The 23115-nt window shown below is 47.7% G+C and overlaps 1 protein-coding gene across 4 annotated transcripts; it reads right to left on the minus strand.

Annotated features, from left to right (window-relative positions):
* Positions 1-9775: 9775 nt before the first annotated feature.
* On the minus strand, positions 9776-21902 carry Abcf2 (ATP-binding cassette, sub-family F (GCN20), member 2). 4 transcript variants are annotated; one of them, NM_001190443.1, is made up of 14 exons: positions 21782-21902; positions 20954-21162; positions 18602-18811; positions 17857-18211; positions 16438-16533; positions 15579-15681; positions 13506-13601; positions 13173-13292; positions 13002-13091; positions 12640-12750; positions 11936-11998; positions 11619-11747; positions 10914-11117; positions 9776-10438 (listed from the first exon to the last, which is right to left on the minus strand). In NM_001190443.1, the coding sequence occupies exons 2-14, from the start codon at positions 21120-21122 to the stop codon at positions 10301-10303; spliced, it is 1884 nt and encodes a 627-aa protein (NP_001177372.1). In that variant the 5' UTR covers positions 21123-21162; positions 21782-21902; the 3' UTR covers positions 9776-10300. The 4 variants fall into 4 exon arrangements, with proteins under 4 accessions (NP_001177372.1, NP_038881.1, NP_001346134.1 ...); NM_013853.2 differs by having other exon boundaries at positions 18602-18814; NM_001359205.1 differs by lacking the exon at positions 21782-21902 and adding an exon at positions 21461-21781 and having other exon boundaries at positions 18602-18814.
* Positions 21903-23115: the final 1213 nt, after the last annotated feature.

Raw genomic sequence — 23115 nt, forward strand, 5'->3', positions numbered from 1 at the left:
CAAAGTCCACAGGCAGTTGCTATAGGAATGTTAGGGCAAGCCAGGCGTGGTGGCGCACGCCTTTAATCCCAGCACTCAGGAGGCAGAGGCAGGCGGATTTCTGAGTGCAAGGCCAGCCTGGTCTACAAAGTGAGTTCCAGGACAGCCAGGGCTACACAAAGAAACCCTGTCTCAAATAAATAAATAAATAAATAAATAAATAAATAAATAAATAGGAAATGTCAGGGGTCAGGGCAGAGTGTGAGACAACTCTGGCTACTCTTCTTGTACCTATCAATAAAGTAATAAAGTAACACTCCCATGACCGAAGCAATCTATAGAAGAATTTATTTTGGCTTATGGTTCCAGAGTGCTAGAGTCCATGATGGTATGTCATGCGACCTACCATGCTGCAGGCAGTCATGGCAACTGGAACAAGAAGCTGAGAGTTCACATCTTCAACTTCAAACACAAAGCAGAGAGAGTGAACTACAGATCCAGCGCAAGGCTTCTTCCAGCTCTCAAACCCCGTTGGGATACTTCTCTAGCCAGGCCCTGCCTCCTAAGCCTCCCTAAACAGCACCACTAAGGACCAAACATGCAAATGTGGTGGATTAAAGGAGACATCACATTCACCACAACCACCATCACACTATGACCACCCTCCTCTCCTGTGCTCTGCAGCTTTTACTCCTTTGTGTGGGGGTGGGGGATAAAGTATTGGGAATAGACTTAGAGCCTGGTGCATAAGCACACATTCTAGCCCTGAGTCCCCGCCTCAGCATGGTCTTGACTCTGTGTATGACCCACCTCAGAAGTCTGGATGGTAGGAGCAGGTAAAGAAAGGTACTGGACTGTGGTCAGAAAACCCTGAACTCTCACTTCCCCTGATTTTGTTGAGGGGTGGGGGTGGGGGACACTTTTTGGTTCAGTTTTAAGCAAGGGCAAGAAAAAAGGGAGGACTAGATTGAGGAAGAGAGTAAGGAAGAAGGAAGGCAGGAAGAGGGAAGACCAAGGAGAAGGGACAAGTCTGGCTACTATTCTTGTACCTACCAATAAAGTAACACTCCCACGACCGAAGCAATGTATAGAAGAATTTATAGCAGAAGGACATGAAGAGTCCCATACTTGCAGTGGACAACTGGAGGATGTTGTTTAGGTGGAGGCTCCAGTCAGGGCTGAGCTGTGCTTGCTCTTTACTCCTCTTGTCTCCCAGGTGCTGCTGATTCATGAGTCACACCTTCAGCATCAAAGTATCAAATCAAGGGGTGATGTGGGGTTGAGGCTCAGGCCAGATCTCCAGCCTGTGCCTTCTGTGTGCTGGGATTACAGATGTGAGCCACCACCACTCCTCTTTCCATGTCTTGAAGAATAGTAGATTTGCAGACTGAGGCTGTAGTGGAGTGCTTGCCTAGCATGCACAAAAAGTCCTACACGGAATAAACAGAGCTTAATGATGCACACCTATAATCCCAGCACAAGGAGGTAGAAGGAGGAAGATCAAAGTTCAAGGTCATCCTCCGCAGAATGAGCTGGATACCAGCCTGGGTTACATGAAACCTGTTTCAGAAGCTGAATGGTGGTGACGCATGCCTTTAATCCCAACACAAAGGAGGCAAAGGCAGGCAGATCTCTGAGTTCAAGACCAACCTAGTCTACAGAGAGAATGCTAGGACAGTCAGAGGTATGTGAAGAAACCCTGTCTCAATGGAAACAAACAAACAAACAAAAAAAAACCTAGCTGAAAAATAAGAAATCACCACCAACACCCCCATCCCAAAACAAACAAATAAATCTGTGTTGTGCTGGGAGACAGCACAGGGGCATGCAACTCAATGTCACAAACCATCATCTCAAGGTAACACATCCTAGGAATTATGGGCCCAGAAATAGAAAGGATCCTAGCTTTGGCCCTGTTTCAGCTCACTGTATCACTGCATCACTGCAATACTGTATCACTATATTACTGTAAGGTTGTGTCACTGTAACACTGCAACACTTATCACTGTAATTCTGTAACACTGTATCATTGTTCCTGTAATACTGTATCATTGTCACCATGACAGGGTATTACTGTGTTACTGTAACACTGTATAGCTGTGTTTCTGTATCTCTGTAATACTATACTACTGTATCACTGTATTAGTCACACATTTACAAAGCACTGTCACCTGTCTCTCATAGCATGTCTCCAGATAGCAGGGTTTTTAAAAAATATTTATTTATTTAATGTATGTGAATACACTATAGCTATCTTCAGACACACCCATAGAGGGCATAGGATCCCATTACAGATGGTTGTGAGTCACCATGTAGTGGCTCGGAGTTGAACTCAACCTCTGGGAGAACAGTCAGTGCTCTTAACCACTGAGCCATCTCTCCAGCCCCCAGATAGCAGTTTTGATAGAGTGTGATAGGATTCCACTTGTGGTAGCTTCAAACATGGAGGACACCGTTGCCCTAGACAATACTTTGGCCTAACACATCCCCTTTTCAAATCACCACTGTGCACAAGAACAGACCATACGTCACTTGTAGCTGGTGTAGTTAGTGATGTCCTTGGTGCCCTATGACACAACCCTTGGCCAGTTCTCTGGGCAACAATAGACACAGATGCCTGGGCTTTCCAGAGAGTCAAGGTGTTTAGGCCTGGCTGTGCCATTCAGAAGATATCACTCACAAAGGACTTTGTGATAGGTAACCTTGGTGATCAACTTGAGATGCCTGGGAAGAGGGGTCCTTGATTGAAGAACTGGCTCAATCAAACCGGCTTGTGGAGACTGTCTGTGAGGTATTTTCTTGATTCCTAATTGATGCAGGAGGGGCCAGACCACTATGGGTGGTACTATCCCTAGGCAGGGGCCTAGGCTGTGTAAGTTGTATAACTTAACCCTGAAGGCAAGCCTGTAAGCAACATTCCTTTGCAGTTTCTGCTCCAGCTTCTTTCCTGCTTGGGAGATCCTGCCTTGATTTCCCTCCAGGGTCCATTGCAAGCTGTAAACTGAAATAAAGTCTTTCTTTTCCCAGTTGTTTTTGGTTATTGTGTTTAACATAGCAAAGAAAACAAACTAGGACAGAGTTCATGACCAACCCATAGCCCTGGCAAAGATGGATGTCAGGGACCACTGTGTTAATGGGAGCATTGAAGGAGAATAGTGACTGAGACCCCAGTCCTGACACAAAGAGACAGGAAGCAACAATTCCATTTCCTTCCGACTGTTCTGTTTTTGGCAATAGATCACATATGTAGTGACAATGGTCCATACGATTGCATGGCCTAATGACAGTTGTGGCCATGTTAGTTTTTGCAAGTTGACTCTGACACTCACATAAGGACAAAATTGACTAAAAATTTCTTAGACATATTCTCGTTGCTCACCATGAGGCTGTAAATTCAATGTTATTTTTTATTTATATTTGTGTATGTGTGTGTGTCTGTATGCATGGTGATCAAGCAAAGGTCAGAGCACAGCTACAGGAGTCAGAATCCTAGAACCCACCGTGTGGATTCTAGGTATGGAACAAATCATCAGGCTTGGAGGCAAGTGCCTTAACCTGGGAACCCTCTTGCTAGCCCTTACACAAAGTTTAAACACAGTTGATGTAATTGCAGTGACTCTATCCCTTGTAGGTCAGCATCTTCAGTGAACAAATGGGCAGTTATATGTGCATTTTGCTTTTCTCCCCATTTGTGTGTGTGGGTGGGGTGGGGGTGGGGGTCAGAGGTCAACACTGTCTTTCTCATTTTCCATCTACCTTTCCCTTTATTTTTTTTTCCTGTGTACCACTTGTGTAGTTCCAGAAAGCCAGAAGAGGGCATCAATTTCCCTTGGTTAAGACTTAGAGAACTTTTTGGCCTTACATAAGCTTTGCAATTTTATGAGGTCCTATGTGACAATTCTTTTTTGTTTTTGGTTTTTTTTGTTTGTTTGTTTTTCGAGACAGGGTTTCCTCTGTGTAGCCCTGGCTGTCCTGGAACTCACTCTGTAGACCAGGCTGGCCTCAAACTCAGAAATCCACCTGCCTCTGCCTCCCAAGTGCTAGGATTAAAGTCGTGCACCACGACTGCCCGGCTCCATTTGTCAATTCTTTTTTTTTTTTTTTTTTTCCATTTGTCAATTCTTGATCTTACAGCACAAGCCATTGCTGTTCTGTTTAGGAATTTTTCCCCTGTACCCATATCTTTGAGGCTTTTCCCCACTTTCTCCTCTATAAGTTTCAGTGTCTCTGGTTTTATGTGGAGGTCTTTGATTCACTTAGACTTGAGCTTTGTACAAGGAGATAAGAATGGATCAATTTGCATTCTTCTACATGATAACCACCAGTTGTGCCAGCACCATTTGTTGAAAATGCTGTCTTTTTTCCATTGGATAGTTTTAGCTCCCTTGCCAAAGATCAAGTGACCATAGTTGTGTGGGTTCATTTCTGGGTCTTCAATTCTATTCCATTGATCTACCTGTCTGTCGCTGTACCAGTACCATGCAGTTTTTATCACAATTGCTCTGTAGTACAGCTTGAGGTCAGGCAAGGTGATTCCATCAGAGGTTCTTTTATTGTTGAGAATAGTTTTTGCTATCCTACATTTTTTATTATTCCAGAGAAAGCACCCAAGGAGCTGAAGGGGTCTGCAACCCTATAGATGGAACAACAATATGAACTTACCAGTACCTCCAGAGCTCATGTCTCTAGCTGCATACGTAGCAGAAGATGACCTAGTCAGCCATCATTGGGAAGAGAGGCCTCTTGGTATTGCAAACTTTATATGCCTCAGTACAGGGGAATGCCAGAGCTAAGAAGTGGGAGTGGGTGGGTAGGGGAGCAGGGTGGGGGGAGGGTATGGGGGACTTTCGGGATAGCATTTGAAATGTAAATAAAGAAAATATATATATATAAAAGACTTAGAGAAGTTGTGAGCTGACATGTGGATGCTGGGAATTGAACCGAGGTCCTTTGTAAGATTAGCAAGTGCCCTTTACTGCCAAATCATCTCTCTACCATATCTAAATTTTGACAAATGTATTTATTTATACAACCAATGTCCAATCACAATATTTTATTATTCTTGAATGCTTCTTTATGCCCTTCCCAATTTCCCTCCCCATCTAAGGCAACTATCTCCTCACTTCTGCCCCCACAGTTTAGTTTGGCATAAACAATTACGCACAAATGACCCATATAGTATATATTCCTTTGTGTGGGATATTCTCTTCATCGGTGCAGGAGGGCCCAGTCCACTACGGGTAGTAATATCCCTAGGCAGGTGGGCCTGGGATATATAAGAAAATCAGCTGACTTTAAACCTGAGGTCAAGCCAGTAAGCAGCATTTTATTTGTGATGAAAACAGCAAGATGCAGGGGCAAGGACAGTCAGACCTAAGCACACAGGGCTGGAGAGCTTGCTGCTCTTGCAGAGGGCCTATGTTCAATCTCTAGTACCCACCATGTTAGATGGCTCATATTCACTTGTAGCTCCAGTTCTGTTTGTGACTTCATCTGTCATCCATGTTACTACATCCTATGGTAATAGCCAGTGTTTGGTAGGGTGTTGTTGTTGAGACATGGTTTCATGCAGCCCAGGCTGGCTTCAATCTCCTTATTTAACCTGGGACAACCTTGAACTTCCAGAGGCAGAATCCTTACACACTTCCATCTGTAGCTAAAGCTCCCATTAACACCGTAGTCCCTGACATTAGTATTTGTCTGCCAAGGTCACGATCTGATCTTGATAGGGCAGTTCTATATCTAAGCAGGGATATGACACCATCACTGCCCATTGACGATAATGACAGTAGGAATTACACAGAAATGCAGCTTCCGGGCTGGAGAGATGGCTCAGCAGTTAAGAGCATTGACTGCTCTGCCAGAGGTCCTGAGTTCAATTTCCAGCAAGCACGTAGTGGCTCACAACCATCTGTAATGGGATCTGACGCCCTCTTCTGGTGTGTCTGAAGATAGCTACAGTGTACGCATATAAATAAAAAATAAATAAATCTTTAAAATAAATGCAGCTTCCTGCTTGTGTGAGGACTTGGGTCCTTGTTGCCTTTCTCCGAAAGCCATTACCACCGTGGTCCCTGACATCAGTATCTCTGCAAGGCTATGAATGCTCACGAGCATTTATGTTTGCAGGGCTGGAGATGGAACCTGGGGCATTGTTCATGCCAGGGAAGATTTCTACCATTAAACTAATGTCCAGTTTGACACATTTTTTTTTGAAACAGATTATGTAGCTTGGGGTTGGCTTTGAATTTGATACCTTCATACCTCAGCCTCTTAGGCGCTGGGATAGCAGGCATGCACCACCAATCCTGGCTGTTTATGCTTTTTTTCTTCCCAAGACATGATTTCTCTATGTTGACTCTGGTTGTCCCGGAACTTACTCTGTAGACAAGGCTGACCTTAAACCCAGAGACCCACCTACCTATGCCTCTCTAGTGCACCACTACTGCCTGGCTTTGTTTATGCATTTCTGTGGAAATATTTGAAGGGGTTTGTTGTTGTTTCCTATTTCTTTTGGCTTGATTTAAGTGAATCTGATGCATTGCAAGGTTTTCTCTTACTTTTTGAGACAGAGTCACTGGATTTAGGGCCTACCAATGCCTGGCTAGCAAGCCCCAGGAATCCTGAGTCTTATTCCCCAGTGTTGGGGTTATAAGAATGTGCTGGTATGTCCAGCTCTCTCATAAATGCTAGGGATTTTGTTGTTTGATTTTGTGTGTATGCACACACTCCCACAGACCCTGGAGCTGCAGCTACAGATGGCTGTGAGCCACCTGACAAGGTAGGTACTAGGAACTGAACATGGAGGCCCAGTAAGAACAGTAAAGACGCTGGGTGTGGTGGCACACGCCTTTAATCCCAGCACTCGGGAGGCAGAGGCAGGTGAATTTCTGAGTTCGAGACCAGCCTGGTCTACAAAGTGAGTTCCAGGACAGCCAGGGCTATACAGAGAAACCCTGTCTCAAAAAAACCAAAACATAAAAAAAAAAAAAAAAAAAAAAAGGAACAGTAAAGACTTTAAACCACTCTCCAGCCCTGGGTACTCAGGTCTGATGGTATGTACCATCTTCCTGGCCCTGGATCTTGCTGTTTCATCAGTACATGAACACATGGATAAGTAACAGTTCATACCAAGAGTTGCCATGAAGCCAGGCAGTGGTGGTGCACGCCTTTAATCCCAGCACTTGGGAGGAGAGAGAGGAGAGAGAGGAGAGAGGAGAGAGAGAGGAGAGAGAGGAGAGAGGAGAGGAGAGAGAGAGTTGTTGTGATGTAAGAGTGCTCTTCTACACATGCATCTCAGAGTGAGCAGGGGAGCTATCCCTGGAGGTGACATCTTAGATGGGGGCTGCCTGCAAGAGGGTCTGTTCATTTAACCTGGTATTTGCATAGCAGGTAACTGCACAAGTGCATTTTCCGGCAGTCTGCAGCACTGGATCAGAAGGCAGATGGCCCATGGTCTGGGACTGACTTTGAATAGGCTCTTCCCTCTGTGCTCCTCTCCCTTCCCATCACAGAAGCTTCTAGGTTGTAGGGACCTGATGACAACCTTGATGTAAGGGGACTTGGTCAATATAAGGTGGGAGAGGAGTGGGTAAACCAGTGGGGGAGTCAGAGCAGAGCTGAGGTCTTCCCAGCCATTGCTCCGGCCATTCCTGCCGGCTGCTGGCTGCAGCTAGTCAGGAGCTTGTTGGTCATCTTATTAGGGTCTCCTGGGCGAGCAGCAGCTCTCAGCTCAATCAGGCCAACAGCTACCCTCTGCTGAGTTCATGCCTGACCCAACCCTTCTGTCACATTTTGATCCCAAAACTGATCTAAAGCCACAGGTACTTTGAACACTGTGACTACATACAGGGACCTGGAACAGCTTGCCTAGGGATTTTCTAGAAAAGAGGTACACTACAAATCAGAAACTGGTAGTTGTGTAGAGGGAGGAGGGAGGGAAGTCAGCAACAAATGCCACTTGCCTCAAGTGAAAACATGCATACTACCTCTTCCCAATTCAAGGAACCCATGACAGCACAGTGCTGTGTGCTTGGAGGCCAAGGGCAGCTCTGAATCCCAAACAAGGCACCTTGAATTTTAGATAATTTGCACTTTGTAGGCATTCTTAAAGTGGTCAAATTGGCTTTTCCTCTGCTGAGTGAGGTGACACACAGGCTGACTTTCTACCCTGAGCTCAGGAACCGTCTTTTGATAAGAAAGGAGGGTCAGAAACCCAAGCTGGACTCAAACCCTAGCATTGGGATGGATGCCAGGCCTGGGTCAATCCTTGCTTTGAGTTCTGATGACAGGGAGGTGGATGTGGTGACAAGTGGTTCTGTTGAAAACCAATTCTGGATACACAGGGCAGGCTGATTTAAACCACTCTGCTTCCTGCCCAGGGAGTGAACTGAGCCAGGTTTCTCTGCAGCTGTGGTAGAACCTAGACCTGCCAATCTCAACTTTCAGTAGGATAGCTTGGTCGCTCCACTTAAGCAGCTCTGGGACCTCATCATCTGAGAGACCTTTGTCACTTTTTTGGGGGAACAGATTGTCTGCGTTTCTGGGCTGGGCTTAGGAGACCTTCCTCCATTTTGAGTACTTTTGACGCTACTATCCAAATTAAAATTGAGCATGATGTAGCCTTCCTACGTCGTGTTGGCTTCCCCACGTGACTGTGAGCTCCTTGGGGATTTGGACACCATCTGGGGGTTTCTTTTGCTATCTTAGATGTACTATCGCACACACTGAAAAATGGCTGGGTGTGTTTCCTCACAAAGATGGCCACTAAGGTTCTCAGGACGGCAGTGCCTACTGACAGGAAGCCTCCAAATTCCAATGGAGCACAGGCTATGTATGCAGAACCTTGAATGTAAGCTAGTGTATTAGTCAGGGTTCTCTAGAGTCACAAAACTTATGGATAGTCTCTAGATAGTAAAGGAATTTATTGATGACTTAACAGTCAGCAGCCCAATTCCCAACAATGGTTCAGTCGCAGCTGTGAATGGAAGTCCAAGGATCTAGCAGTTACTCAGTCTCACGCAGCAAGCAGGCGAAGGAGCAAGAGCAAGAGCTAGACTCCCTTCTTCCAATGTCCTTATATTGTCTCCAGCAGAAGGTGTAGCCCAGATTAAAGGTGTGTTCCACCACACCTTTAATCCCAGATGAAAGGTGTAGCCCAGATTAAAGGTGTGTTCCTCAAACTCAAAATTCTGGAATCCATAGCCACAATGGCTCAAGATCTCCATACCAAGATCCAGATAAGGATCTCCAAGCCTCCAGATAAGGGTCACTGGTGAGCCTTCCAATTCTGGATTGTAGTTCATTCCAAATATTGTCAAGTTGACAACCAGGAATAGCTACTACAGCTAGCAGAGCTAATAAAAGGGCATGTATAGAAAAGATAATAGAATCCCATGTTAGGCATCTCTCCCACTCCACCAAATGCAGCTGACAGGTCTAGCTCAAGTACCTGCATTTTTAACAAGTGTCCTATGTGGTGTGCAGGTGGCAGCAGTACATCACACTGCAAAGTATGGCCCGGGACCTCTAGCTCAACATTTACACAAGGAAGCCTCCTAGGAATCAGTTCCTACCTGTTCCCAGGACTTGTACAAAGCTGGCAAGGGATGCCTCTTATCTGACAACCCTCCACACCCAAATTCCATGAACTCTTCTCAAACACTGGCCTAAGGAAATGCTTGATCCAGAAAGGGGGTGGAGATAAATCCTCCCGACTCCTGCCTCATGAGGCCCATGGCTTGCTGAGGAAGTGAATGCCGACTGCAGGAGGAAAAAAAGGCTCAGAGACCCAGGAAGGAGGGGGTCTGTAGCTTCCTCTTTTATTGGACACTTGGTAGATGACACATAGATCTACACTGTTAAATAATTATTAAAATACTGACCAGGACTAGGCCCTGGCCCAGAGCTCCAAACCAGAAGCAATAAGGAACGGGGTTGATGGGCTGGCAGTATTTCTCCAACATCACCGAAACCCATAAAATGAGGCTCTTGAATCCTTCCAGGGCCAGACCAGGGCTTGGGCCCTTGGGTTAACCCAGGTACCCCTGGCTGCATCTTTCAGGGCAAGGTAACCAGCAAGGGTCTGGAGAGAACAGCCAGCCGAGTCCAGACAGACAGACCCAAATGGAAGGAGGGTGGGAAAACGGACAGGTGCTGTCCAGCTGGAGATATGATGCAGCGAAGGCAGGCTGAGGGGAGAGGCTGAGGGCAGTATTGCAGCAGTGCAGGAGTGCAGCCCCAGGGTCCTGTCCTGAGTGGCTGGTCAGGTGTCAGCTGGCAGTCTCCAGGTGGCATTCCTGACCCAAGCCTGGCTGAGGGCTCACACATTGTGGGTCCTCTTGGTGAGCTGGGGCTCCTCATCTACCAGCTTGGACTTGAGGTGCTCCTTGTAGGCCAGGATGTCTCCAGGCCACTTGGTGATTGTCTGTTTCTCACAGACCCAAATCTCCTGTGCAACCTGGAAGCAGAGGCTGGACTTGATCTGGCCAGTCGGTGGCACCCTCCCCACTACCACTACCGGGCTTCCCAAAAGTAGCGGCTTCTCCTGAGGCCTCACCAAAACTACATCCAGCTCACTCTCACTACTAAACAGGCTCTGGCTCTTTGGAGCCTTCTGGAATCTTCTAAGGTAGACCCTGCTGTGCCACCCTGTACTGTCAGGCTCCCAGTTACAGGCTCCTGATCATTCAGAGGCCTCATGACCTGTAGCCAAGCTTCCTCCTCTTAATCCAAGTCCTTACTACAATACTTACTTGGCCGAAGAATCTCGAAAGAGTAGCAAGAGCGCCTTCCTCATTTGGGTCCTCTCTACCAAGTTAACTACTATCCTGAATCATCAGATCTGGCCACGTGGACCTGAGCCCCTTCTCTGAATTTAGCAGATGTCGTTAGACCCTCTATGTACCACAGCTGTGCCTCAGGCCACACCTCACCTGCTGGATGAGTCTGAAGTCATGGCTGACTAGCATCATTCCACCCTCAAACTCATTGATGGCATCTGCCAGAGCATCAATGGTCTCGATGTCCAGGTGATTGGTAGGCTCGTCCAGAAAGAGCATGTGAGGGTTCTGCCAGGCCAGCCAGGCCAGGCACACTCGGCACTTCTGCCCATCCGACAGGTTCCGGATTGGGCTCACCTAGAGGAACCATGACACAAGGACTTGGTGCTGGCATACAAGGGCTCTGCAGCAGGGGACTTCTCTCCTTTTTCTGGCTCTTTGTAACCATTATTGCCTTTTTTGTTGTTGTTTTTGCAAGTCATGAGCTTAGGATGACCCAAGATCATACAGCAAGACAGTGGCCAGGCCATTAGTCCTGAGGCCTGACAAGGACACCTGGAAGCATGACCATGTGCCTCTCACTCTAAGATCAGAAGTCCTTATGCAATGACATAATCTGGCAACTGTGCAATTTCATGTCTGTCTTCTAGGCTGCAACTTCTGTTGCTCCCTCAAGCACTCTGGCTCAAGAGCCGCTCAGAGTCCCATTCACTGATCTTTCTTACAACCCCATTGTGCATGACACTACAGAGGAAAGGAGTGGAGGAGACTCTGGATCACATGTGAAGACAGCGTCCGATCACCATCTGGCAGTAGCCTCTGAGCCACCTTGGGTCCTTCCCAGGGCTCCTCTCTCACCTGCTGTTTCCCAGTGAGGCCGTATCTCCCAATGATCTTCCTCATCTCCTCCTTCTCCTTGATCTCTGGATAGCACTTCATCATGTATTCCAATGGTGAAAGGTCAAGGTCCAGCTGCTCCTGTAAGTGCTGCAGAGAAAGCAAGACCACATTTGAGGGAACACCTCCAAAAGGATGCCACTTGGTGTGACAGGGGCCTACCCAGACACTTGCTCAGGATACAAGATGCAGGGTGGGGTTATGTTCCCAGAGGAGGGGTTGGACAGATGTGTTCCCTTCTTTCACCCTGGCCCCCAACCTTGACCCCAGGTTTGTACCTGATGGTAACGCCCTATCTTGACATGAGAATGCTTCCGGATCATTCCATCTGTAGGCAGAAGCTAAGGAAGAGTATTAAGTAGAATCAGTGGTGGGTGGAGGGGAATCCCAGACACATGTATAATGAACAGGGCTCAAACCACCCCCTAGTTGATCTACTGTGCTAGCTAACACAAGACCACTGTCTAGGCACTTTTGAGTGTTAGGAGGGGCTGTGAAGATCTCAATGGATAAAGGTACTGGCTTGACAACCTGAGTTGATCTGGTACCCACATAGTGGAAGGTAAAATCTCTCACATGAATGTGCACACAATAAAACAAACATAAAAGTATAGACTTAGGAAGACTCACTAACAGACTCTTAAGGAAATGAAGGCGCACAGCACCTTACTAGGTGGACAGGAAAGGCTCATTGTACAAAACATTGGTAAAGCACAACACACATTTTCTCAAAAGAAACTCCACTGAATGGCTTGTCTGTATGGCCTGGCTTAAACACTGTTGCATGCACTCACATGAAATCTCAGTGATACAGATTCTTCCCCATCCACCCTGCCACAGGGGAGACATCCCTGGGCTCCACACTGGCCCAGCCCCTCCAGGTGCTCACTCAACTAAGAAGGCACTCACTCACTCACTCACACGCCTTCTTCCTTAGTGAAGGTACCAGTAGCAGCTGTGACATGCCACCTTAGCACCATACCTCTCCGGTTAGCAGCTTCAGCAGAGTGGACTTCCCTGCTCCATTGGGTCCTACCAGAGCCACTCGTGTGTCAAGATCAATACCAAATTCTAGATTATTGTAGATGCAAGGCTGATGTGGATAAAGAAAGAGGGACAAAGGCTAGAAATTGGATGTACTGCCCAGCGTGCCAATCCCCCAGGTGCGAAGAATGGAGACAGCATTACTGTAAAGCTGACCCAACCCACTGTTTCCATCTGCTAAATCTGACGGCCGTCTCCTCCCTGGCAAGTCAGCAGGAACAGGAGAGGTTCCCACTGCTCAAACTGCCCACGCACAGTGCAGTGCACCTGGCCTGGCTACACAGAGGATACTGTACTCACCCCGTCTTTCGTATATTTGAAGCTCACGTTCTGCACCATAATGACAGGTGGTGGGATCTTACCGCACGGTGGGAAATAAAATGACAGCGTCTAGAAAAGGAGGCACTTTCAGGTCAGGGCTTTTTCTTAAAGTCATGCTCCAGTCACCTAACCACATCTGTCACACCTCACCTTGTCACTCACAACCCTTTCTGTCAGTCCGGATGCCATCATTTTCTGTAGTGTTTTCTCTTTGCTTTGGGCCTGCCGGGCCAGCTTGGCACTGCCATGGCCAAACCTGGCAATGTAGTTCTGCAAGACACCAGGAGGAGGATTGGAATGGGTGCGAGAGACAGGATGGGGCTTCAAGTGTTTGCAGGAGACCAGGAAGGGACTTGAGGTGTGCACAGGAAACAAACAGCAGCAAGTGAACCCTGGAGTAAGGAGCGGCCCACGTCTTCCCAGGCTCCTCTAGCCCCCTGCGAGTCCCAATCCAGGTGGAGAAGAGCAGTGTGATTTCCCTACCTTCATGTGTGCGATCTGGTCCTGCTCCCAGTGAAACCTCTTCATCTGGTTCTCTTCCAACTCCAGCCGTGTCTTCACATACTGATCATAATTACCCTGTGGGGAAATGCCCCAGGCAAGGTGGCAGCTTTACCCAGGGCTCAGTCCTGGGTTCTCACTCAGGCTAGAGGATGGAAGCATCACTCCCTGGCTGCTGTTCTGAGGCTGAGCAGTAAACAGAAGAACTGTATCACAGCAGCTCTTGCTAATAGAACCTGCTATTTATTTCTGCAGTGCTGAGGGTGGAACCTAGGACATGGCTTGCATGGCTCACACGGCTCATAGTAGGCAAGGGTGCAGCACTAAGCCACACTGCAGTCCAACCAGGAATGTATGGGTCTATGTTTTCAATCCATGCCTATTGCTCAGTCAGGCCAAGGTTCCATGGCAAATCCTAAGGTTAACCAGAAGAACCCAGGGTCGGCAGAAGCCCTGATCACAGACATGCAGACACCATGAAGCCCAGGCCCTCAACCATCTCTAACTGCTCACGTCAGACGCTGAAGCCACATATGGATAAGGGTTGTCCCCGACAAGAAAAATAAACCAACTGGACGCAGATCATGCCTTGAATTGCTGTGGCTTCTATCTGAGCCAGACAAAGCCCAAGACTCAAGCTAGCCATCCACTAAAAAGACCGAACGAGGGCTGCAGAGATGGCTCAGTGCTTAAGAGCACTGACTGCTCTTCCAGTGGTCCTGAGTTCAATTCCTAGCAACCACATGATGGCTCACAACCATCTGTAAAGGTATCCGACGCCCCCTTCTAGTGTGTCAGACACTCCAGCAACAGTGTACTCATTAAAAAAAAAAAAAAAAGACCTAACCAGTCTCAGGACATCCACACAATGATCATGCTATGTAGGCATACTAAACAGAAAGACTCATCTAGAAAGGCAGTTAATCATTGTAAAAGTAACCTGAAGAATAGAATGATCATTAAGGATTGTAGAAGAGGGGCTGGAGATGGGTCAGTGGATAAGAGCACTGACTGCTCTTCCAAATTCTCAGCACCCACATGGTAGCCCACAACCTATAAGTCAGTCCAGGGAACCTGACACCCTCTTCTGGCCTTCACGGGCACTATATGCATGAGTTGCACAAATACTCATATATGCAATGAATACATAAAATATACATTAGGAAATCCAAACAAACCGATTCTAGATGATAAAGGTAAAGGACACATCCATATGACATTTTGTATAAATGACTGCAAATACAGAGTTTTGGAAGGCAACGTAAAAAACTAGTAATGTTCCCCAGTGACTGTGCCTAGAAGGGTCTATGTTTCCCTTTCCCCATTAGAGACTGATGCTCACTGTGGAATCCTGCTTGGTATGACCCGTATACTTCAGCCATCATAGTGCTGGGTCATGTAGACGCTGCCACACCTAACTATTTTTCATGAAAACACTTTTATTACAATTTCTCTTATTTAGTAATGTTCATTTGCTTCTCAGCATCCACAGCAGGTGCTCAGAACTGCCTCTAACTCCAGCTCCAGATGATCAAACCCTGGCCTGGCCTGGCCTCAGCAGGCATCTGCACTCACCTGCACAAACCCACACACAGGTACACATTATCAAACCAACTATTTTTTAAGATAAAAAAAGACAAGGCACAACAGGGAGACTGCTAAGATACTAACTTATTTTCTTGTGCACAAAGCTGTCACAACAGTGAAGGCAGCAAAACAAACAAATACACACACACACACACACACACACACACACACACACACACAGAGCAGCTGCCAGCTGTGGCCTATGGGCAGAAGCAAAGGCCTTTGGGATTAAAATAAAATGGGGCAGAGTTCTTTAAATTTTTTTTTCCTTCGAGACAGGGTTTCTCTGTATAGCCCTGGATGTCCTGGAACTTACTGTGTAGACCAGGATGGCCTCGAACTCAGAAATCCTCCTGCCTCTGCCTCCTGAGTTCTGGGATTAAAGGCGTGCGTTACCACACCTGGCTATTTTAATTTTTAATGACAAACCCAAAGAACCAGTAAGCACGAGAGGCAAGGCTCACTTACCGTGTAATACTTGAGTTTCTTGTTGTGCATATGGATGATATTGGTACAGACCCCATTCAGGAAGTCCTGGGAATGGGACACCAGGACCAGGATGCGCTTGAAACTGTGAATCCAAAGAACAATCAGGAAGGTCTCAAGTCAGAGACTTTCAAAGAAGGCTACATGGTGAGACCCAGGAAGCCTTCACCGGTGCTCTCACACCCTTAGTGAACCCAAGTGCCCTTAAAGCTCCCGCAACCAACAGGGAAGCAAGCACTCTGTAACAGGGGGCTCCTGGAGCCTTGCAGTGGTAACAGCCCAAGGCCCCAAGTGTTCTGTTCTGTCAACAGAATGAAGTACGGATGGGTGAAGTCCTGCTATCAACAGTCTGTACACACACAAGTATCTAAATAAAAGGTATCCAGAGGCGTGGATGGGGTCAACCCAGACTCAATAAGAGAAACAGAAGTCCTTTCTTTTTGAAGACAGCACTAAGGCAGCTCCTGTTTACTTTTAACGTTGAGACAATAGATTTACTATTATTTTTCTGTATCACCACCACACCATGAATTTAAGCATTAGACTCACTGTACATGATTTATGTACACATGTGTGCACATGCACACATACAATTAAACATTTTCTTTAGTGAAGATGCTGTATTTTGGACATAGGAAAAACAAGACTCATGTATTTCAGACTTAAAAACCCACCCCAATGAAACAGAAAGAGCCGGTCTGACTTCACTGGCACTGGCTGCATCTGGCCTGTCTCTGGCCTTCCTTCACCTGCACTCATCAGGGCAGTTTCTGAGCACCTAATCCCTTTGTACTCTGCTCCTGACCTCCCTGGGACTGCAGCTCCCAGCCCCATCTCTTACGTCTTAAGTTCCTCTTCCAGCCACACACAAGCATCGAGGTCCAGGTGGTTGGTAGGCTCGTCCAGAAGCAGCATGAAGGGCCGAATAAAGAGGGCTCTGATGGATGCCAAAGAAACAGAAACATCTTAAATGCTAAATGAAAGGTGCAGCTTTCCTGTCACGACGTTGGTCAGGTCTGGACTGAATCCTTAAGCCAATCTGCTTACTACCTCAGAGGAAGGAAAGGTAGAAAGTGAGTTACAGGAATTGGGACTGCAGGGAAACCGGAGATCTTCTGCACCTGAAGGTAGTGATGGAGCTGGTGCGCATCAGAGGACAAGGGGAAACAAGCTACTAAGGCAACAAGCATTAAGGTGAGATTACTTGACGGGGCTGACAGACTCCAGCAAGTTGCCAAACAATGTCCTTTTCTTACACTGTAAAACAAGGGACAGGCTGAAGGCCTGGCTTCCGGACTGCAATAAGCAGTCTTGGGGAACTCAGTAAGAGCGCGTCTGATCATCACACTCCAGCCTGCACTGAGCGAGCTCCTGAACCAGCCAGAGAAACTTCCAGCCAGCAAGTGGAGTCTACACTCATGCTCTAAGACACGAAACCAACTCTCGGAGGCCATGAGGCAGCCTCAACAACTTGCTTCCCAGGAGCAGGCTTGAATGCAGTGTGGACTCCCCACAGAGAGGAAGTGAGAAGTAAATGCCTTTGAATGTTGGTGCTTAGGTAAGGAAGGCCTCAGTGAGGTGAGTAGGGTGAGGCAGTCATCAGGATAGAGCCCAAGGAGGACACATGCATAGCTTTATAAGGAGAGACGACGACAGACATTCAAATTTCCTTTTCTCTCATCAAACGAAGCCTACACTACACTACACTACACTACACGACACGACACTCCAGGACCTACTACAGCAGCTGAGCTCCCTGACCTTGTGCCTCTAGAGTCATGAACAAAGATGCACCTATTTTGTTCACAGTGTGCAGCCTGAGATGCTCCATAATTTTATAATTTTAAGAGAAAGCACACACATCTCAGCATGCTGGGGAGGGTGCTGGTGTAGTGCTGGACTACAAACTCACTTTAACCTCAGGCTTACGGGGTAAGAAGGACAGGTAGCATCAATGTGTCCAGTATCATACTGCCATAAAAACTAGCAGGACAGCAGCACAAAAGGCAGGAAGGGGGTCAAGGTGAAAACCGACACTTAACTACCATTTTACTTGGGTCTGCTCAGAGCACTACTGGAACTGGCTCCGAGCATGGAGGTGGTCTTGAGTACTTCAGCCAGGGCAGTCAGTCAGGTCCACACACTGACCCACATTACATCACTAATGGCTATCTCATCCGACACATAATACTCCTACCAGAGTGAACACTCCCCTTTGAGAGACAGGGGCTCCAAGGATGGTGGAAAGGGGAGAACTCACCTAGCAAGAGCAACTCTCATCCGCCAGCCACCACTGAAGTCTTTCAGCTTCTTGCGCTGCATAGCAGGTGTGAAGCCCAATCCATGTAAGATCCTTGAGGCCCTCATCTCAGCTTTGTCAGCATCCAGCTCTTCCAGCCGTTCATAGAGCTCCATGAGCTTTTCACACTCCGCATCCTCATGTGCTAACCGCTCAGCCTCTCTCTCCAGCATGGCCCGCTCTGTGTCCACCTCCATCACACACTGCAAGGGTGTTTTTTCGCTAGGAGGCATCTCACGAGTCAGATGGTAGATGTCGATGTGCTCTGGGATGGGCACTTCACGTTTCCCAATAGCCGAGAGCAGCATGGACTTTCCTAAGAGGGTGACAGGCGACACTAAGCCCCTTCACCGCCACTCTTTGGCACCTGTTCCTAACAGGCAGTCACTGGCTCACTCTCAGGCTCTCCTTCCCAGCTTCCCTTCAAGTCTAATCTTACTGTGCCTGTGAAATCCTGTTCATTTACAAAGGCTTCTTCACACCACCACTCCTCACCCTCACTCCCCCACCAACCTCTCTATAGCACCTTCTGTCAAAAACTCCCATGGTACCTGCTACACACAGCTGTGTCATAAGCCCCATGTCTCCAGCATGTCTGGTCCCCCACTCATGGGATAAAGTTCTTGCTTTGTTAGTGCTAAACACATAGTGAGTAACAGGCAAACCAAGAAAGAAACCTCCTCCACCTGACCCCCAAGGGCCTCACCAATTCCATTTAAGCCAATGAGGCCATAGCGCCGGCCTGAGTTTAATTCCAGTTTGGTGTCGCTGAGCAGCTCTTGACCATGAAAGGTAAGGGAGAGGTTGATAATGTGGACATCAGTACTGTTGGGGTGAGAAGCCAGGACACCGGTGACAGCTCGAGCAGCAGCTTTCTTCATCTCAAAGTCCTCCAGCTCCTTGGTCAGCAAATCTACTTCTGGGGCAAAAGTGGAATTTGGGAAGGGTCAGTCAGACAGACTCAGATCTGGGACCAATAGGCAAACTCCACAGGACCTGAGCTCAGGTCATGCGAAGCAGATTCAGAGTTCGGAGGGCTTTACACAGTGCCATGACACAGACTAGCCTGACACCCTGCTTTCACAGACAGGCTTTTCTCAGCAGCCCTTTTGAGTCTATGCTCTCTCCTACCACTTCACTTTCCTCCACTGTTTCCCCCTTCACCATCTTCCATAGCTCTGGCCATGGATAAAGCTTCCCCATGGCCTAACTTGATCACACTAGCTGCCTTCTAGAATCTTATTTTGGGGACAATTCCTACCACTTGACATTTCTTCATCTGTTTAGTGCATCTATGGTGACTCTCTCTCTCTTTCCCTCCCTTTCTCTCTCTCTCTCTCTCTCTCTCTCTCTCACACACACACACACACACACACACACACACACCTCAAAACACAGTCCCTCAAATAAGAATCAACAGCTGCAATGACTAAAGTAGACATAAGTAACACTGCAAAATGACATGGGATAGCAAATGGGAACACAATCATGTGTGTAAACCTCAAGTTTGCACAAGAACTTAACGTGTAAAAGGACAATACCATGTGTGGTAAGATTCAAAGGGCAGTGAGCAGTCTACATGCAGCAGAAGGACTGTGCAGCTTTCCTGGGCAGTGAAGACAGGGTTAGACTGGGATGGTTGTTATCATACACTGCAATGTTTGCCCATGTCACAGTTAACTTAGCTGTCAACTTCACATAAACCTGGCAAGAGGAACCTCAACAGAAGAACTGCCTCATCAGGCTGGCCAATGACCATGTCTAGGGCATTTTCTTAATTTCTAATGAATGCAGAGGGTCCAGTGTAGGCAGTGAAGTCTTTAGCTGAGTGGGTCTGTGCTACATAAGCAAGCTAGTTGATGCCTGGTGTAGTGGCCCATGCCTTTAATTCCAGCACTCCAGAGGAAGAAGCAGGAGAATTTCTGAGTTCAAGGCCAGCTGGTCTACAAAGCAAGTTCCAGGACAGCCAGGGTGGTTACAGAGAAACTGTCTTGAAAAACAAAACAAAAGTCCTTGCCTGACTTCCCTCAAAAATGGACCTGGGAAGCTGGGTAGTGGTGGTGGCGCACGCCTTTAATCCCAGCACTCGGGAGGCAGAGGCAGGTGGATTTCTGAGTTTGAGGCCATCCTGGTCTACAAAGTGAGTTCCAGGACAGCCAGGGCTGTCTCGAAAAAAAAAAACAAAAACAACAAAAAAAGGACCTGGGAATATAAGAAGAAATGAACTTTTTCCTCTCAAGTTAATTTTAGTCAGAGTGTTCTGTCAGAGCAAGAGAGAAAGAAATAATAAAATAAATTTTCTGAGAGCAAACTATGTTTACAGTGTGAGTGAGTAGCTTATTTAATATGGAAAAATGCTACAATAAATCCCCTAAACCTAAGTAACAAAACCATAAATATATTATCAGAAAAATTACATGAAGATATATAACAATATGTTACACATTACTCATTGGTATAATCACTATCCCTGTGACATTAAGAGTACCATATGAGCCAGGGATGGTGGCTCACACCTTTAATCCCGGCAGCTAGGAGGCAGGGGCAGGTGGATCTCTCTATGATTTCAAGCAAGTCTAGTCTACAGAGTTCCAGGACAGCCAGGGTTACACAGAGAAACCCTTCTATCTCCAAACATCTGCCTCCCCCCCCAGAAAAGACAGCACCATATGGTAGAGCCTGTATACTCACCACCATAGGTAGGAAGAAAAACAGGAAATAGTACAAGTTGCCTTCCCTTTTATTGTCTACTGCAGCACCAACCAAGGTAGATCAAAAACTCCCATCTGTGTTTGCCACTTGAATTCAGTTTCCTTCATCAGTAACAAGTTTTAACTCTATGGGTGTGGGTGTCACCAAAAAGTTTCATGGCATATAAAGACATGTGTCTGTGGGTGCTTTACTCTGTTTAAAAAGATGGGGATGTGAGGACAGCCTGGCCTCAAACCTTCATCTTTTTACCTTAGCCTCCCAAATGCTGGAATTAAAGGCCTATGCATCTGCATCCAGATTCTGATCTTGGCTTCGAAAACCAGCTCAGGAAACTCACCCAACCTACCTCCATCTCCTGTGGTCTCTCTGCCATTGGCCTCCTCGATTTTCTCTTCTGCCACCTGAGGTTCTGTGACAGCATCTCCATTTTCTTCATGTCCCTTTCTGGGTCGCTGTCGGGCTTTGGCAGCCTCCTTCTTTTTGGCTGCCTTCTTCTTGGCCAGGTCGGAAGGCATGGTGATGAGCCACAGGGGTAGTTACAGTCCTTTCAGGAGTCTGAAGAAAAGCAAACAGATACTCCAAAATTCTAAACTTACAGGTAAGAATGTCTGAGTGCTATCCCATCCCTCCTTGGAATTTTCCTATCAAGCCTGTGGTGCCCAACTCTTGTCCCCGCCAACTTTGTCCGGGCTTCTCACACTCTCTCGACCGCTCCTCCAGCCTCATCTCCTCCCTTGGGGTTCGCGCGCCAATCCCCACCGCCGGCTTCACTCGGATGCGCTCTTCCCCCAGGGCCTTAGTGAGGGACCGCTCTGCCCCTCGTCTCCAGTTTCCGAACTTGGCGCTCGCGCACCTCTGCCAGCCGCCTCCTTTTCGGTTCTTCGCCAGGAGTTCGTCCCGGACCTCCCTTCCGTCCCTCTCATCCACCCCACCGACTGCGGCGCGGTTTCTCTCCCGGAACCACGAGTCCTCCCCAGCGGGTCCCTAAGGGTCTCTGCGCTCGCTGCCCCTAACCTCCCCCACACCCCGCTCGCCGGCGTCTCTGCCTGGGCCAGTTCTTTTCCCTTTCGGCCCTTTCCATTCCGACCCTGAGCTCCCTTCCGCTTCTCCTCCCGCTTCCTGCTCACGGGTCCACACTCTCCTCCCCTCCGGCGCCCCTTCCCCCTCAACTCACGGGGCCTCGCCGCTCGGCCTCTGTCGCAACAGAGCTGCTCCTTGAGCTCCTCCGCGTGCGGCCGGCTCCCCAACCAATCACGGCCCCGGGCGGCCCTTGGCGCGCTGCCGCGAGGGCTTCTGGAAAATGTAGTTCTCAAATCGTAAGAACTTAGGGCGGGACTCTCCTCCGGAACTACCACGATTCCCAGGTGTTGCGCCGTTCTAGTGACGGCATCAGAACGCGCGATGATTCTGGTTGGGGGAGGATTAGAGTCCAAGAGGCCCGTCCTACCAAGCCGGTTTGAAGAACTGAAAACTGCAAATCCCAGATTGCTCCTCGGAGAGGTGGGCTGGTCTCCCAAAGGATACCCCACCCCTAGCAGATAAATTTACCAGGCTGCTCTACTGGTTTAACCAGCAGGAAGTGCGACTAAGCTTCCCGGCCAGCGTCCTAAGAGTGCGAGACCAAACAATGAGAGAAGAGAGTTAGAAGGTGGAGGGGAAAGAAGAGCGAGTTGCTGCTGGGCAGGTGGCTCTGAAAGTGAGGTAACCCTTTGTAGACCACGCCAACAGAACTCTGTTCGAGAAAGGCATCCTCGTCTCATGGAACCGAAATTGAGAGCCTCGTCCATCGCTAACGAAACTTTTTGAAAGTGCCAGACGCTGTGCTGAACCTTGGTATCTTAGTCAAGAGTTTCTGGGTTCCACCAGAGCCATGCGAATGTGGTGGAAAAATCTAAAGTATAGGACCACTTTGCTGAGTTTAGCTCTATGGACACTTAGTTGTGACTTGTTTCATTTCCTTTGAGTCTCACTGTCTAAAATCTAAAGCAGACTTAGTGTTAGGAACATTATAAACTAGATCTGTAGCCTCATACACAAAACAACTCTACGACCCTTGCTTGCTACCTGTCCAGGGTCCTGTCCACTGGTGTGTCATCACTGATGACACAGAAGGAAGCAAACTTAGTGCCCCTGAGTGCATTCTCAGAAAGTGACCCCCTTTTCCTCTAAGGTCACCATGTTGCCAAGCTAAATAGAAATTAGGCGTGAAGATCATTGAGGGTGGACATCACAAGTAGCTTCAGAGCCTGCCCCCTGTGTCTTTGGCAGCACACTAATTTTAAGATGAAAACGGGCTAAAGAGATGGCTCAGCAGTTAAGAGCACTGACTGCTCTACTAGAGATCCTGAGTTCAATTCCCAGCAACCACATGGTGGCTCACAACCATCTGTAATGAGATCTGATGCCCTCTTCTGGTGTGTCTGAAGACAGCTACAGTGTACTCATACACATAGATAAATAAATGAAAGAAAAGGGAGGAAGGTAAAAGGAGGCTTTGTAACACACACA

Source organism: Mus musculus, chromosome 5 (genome assembly GCF_000001635.26).
Source record: "Mus musculus strain C57BL/6J chromosome 5, GRCm38.p6 C57BL/6J".
Lineage (NCBI taxonomy): Eukaryota > Metazoa > Chordata > Mammalia > Rodentia > Muridae > Mus > Mus musculus.

Excerpts from the sequence above, each read along its gene's own strand:
- Abcf2 (NM_013853.2), bottom strand. The coding sequence starts at position 21,122 with ATGCCTTCCGACCTGGCCAAGAAGAAGGCAGCCAAAAAGAAGGAGGCT. Across the intron at positions 16,534-17,856 it reads ATGAGAGTTGCTCTTGCTAG|AGCCCTCTTTATTCGGCCCT; the intron begins GTGAGTTCTCCC and ends GGCATCCATCAG. Across the intron at positions 13,092-13,172 it reads AAAGGGTTGTGAGTGACAAG|ACGCTGTCATTTTATTTCCC; the intron begins GTGAGGTGTGAC and ends CTCCTTTTCTAG.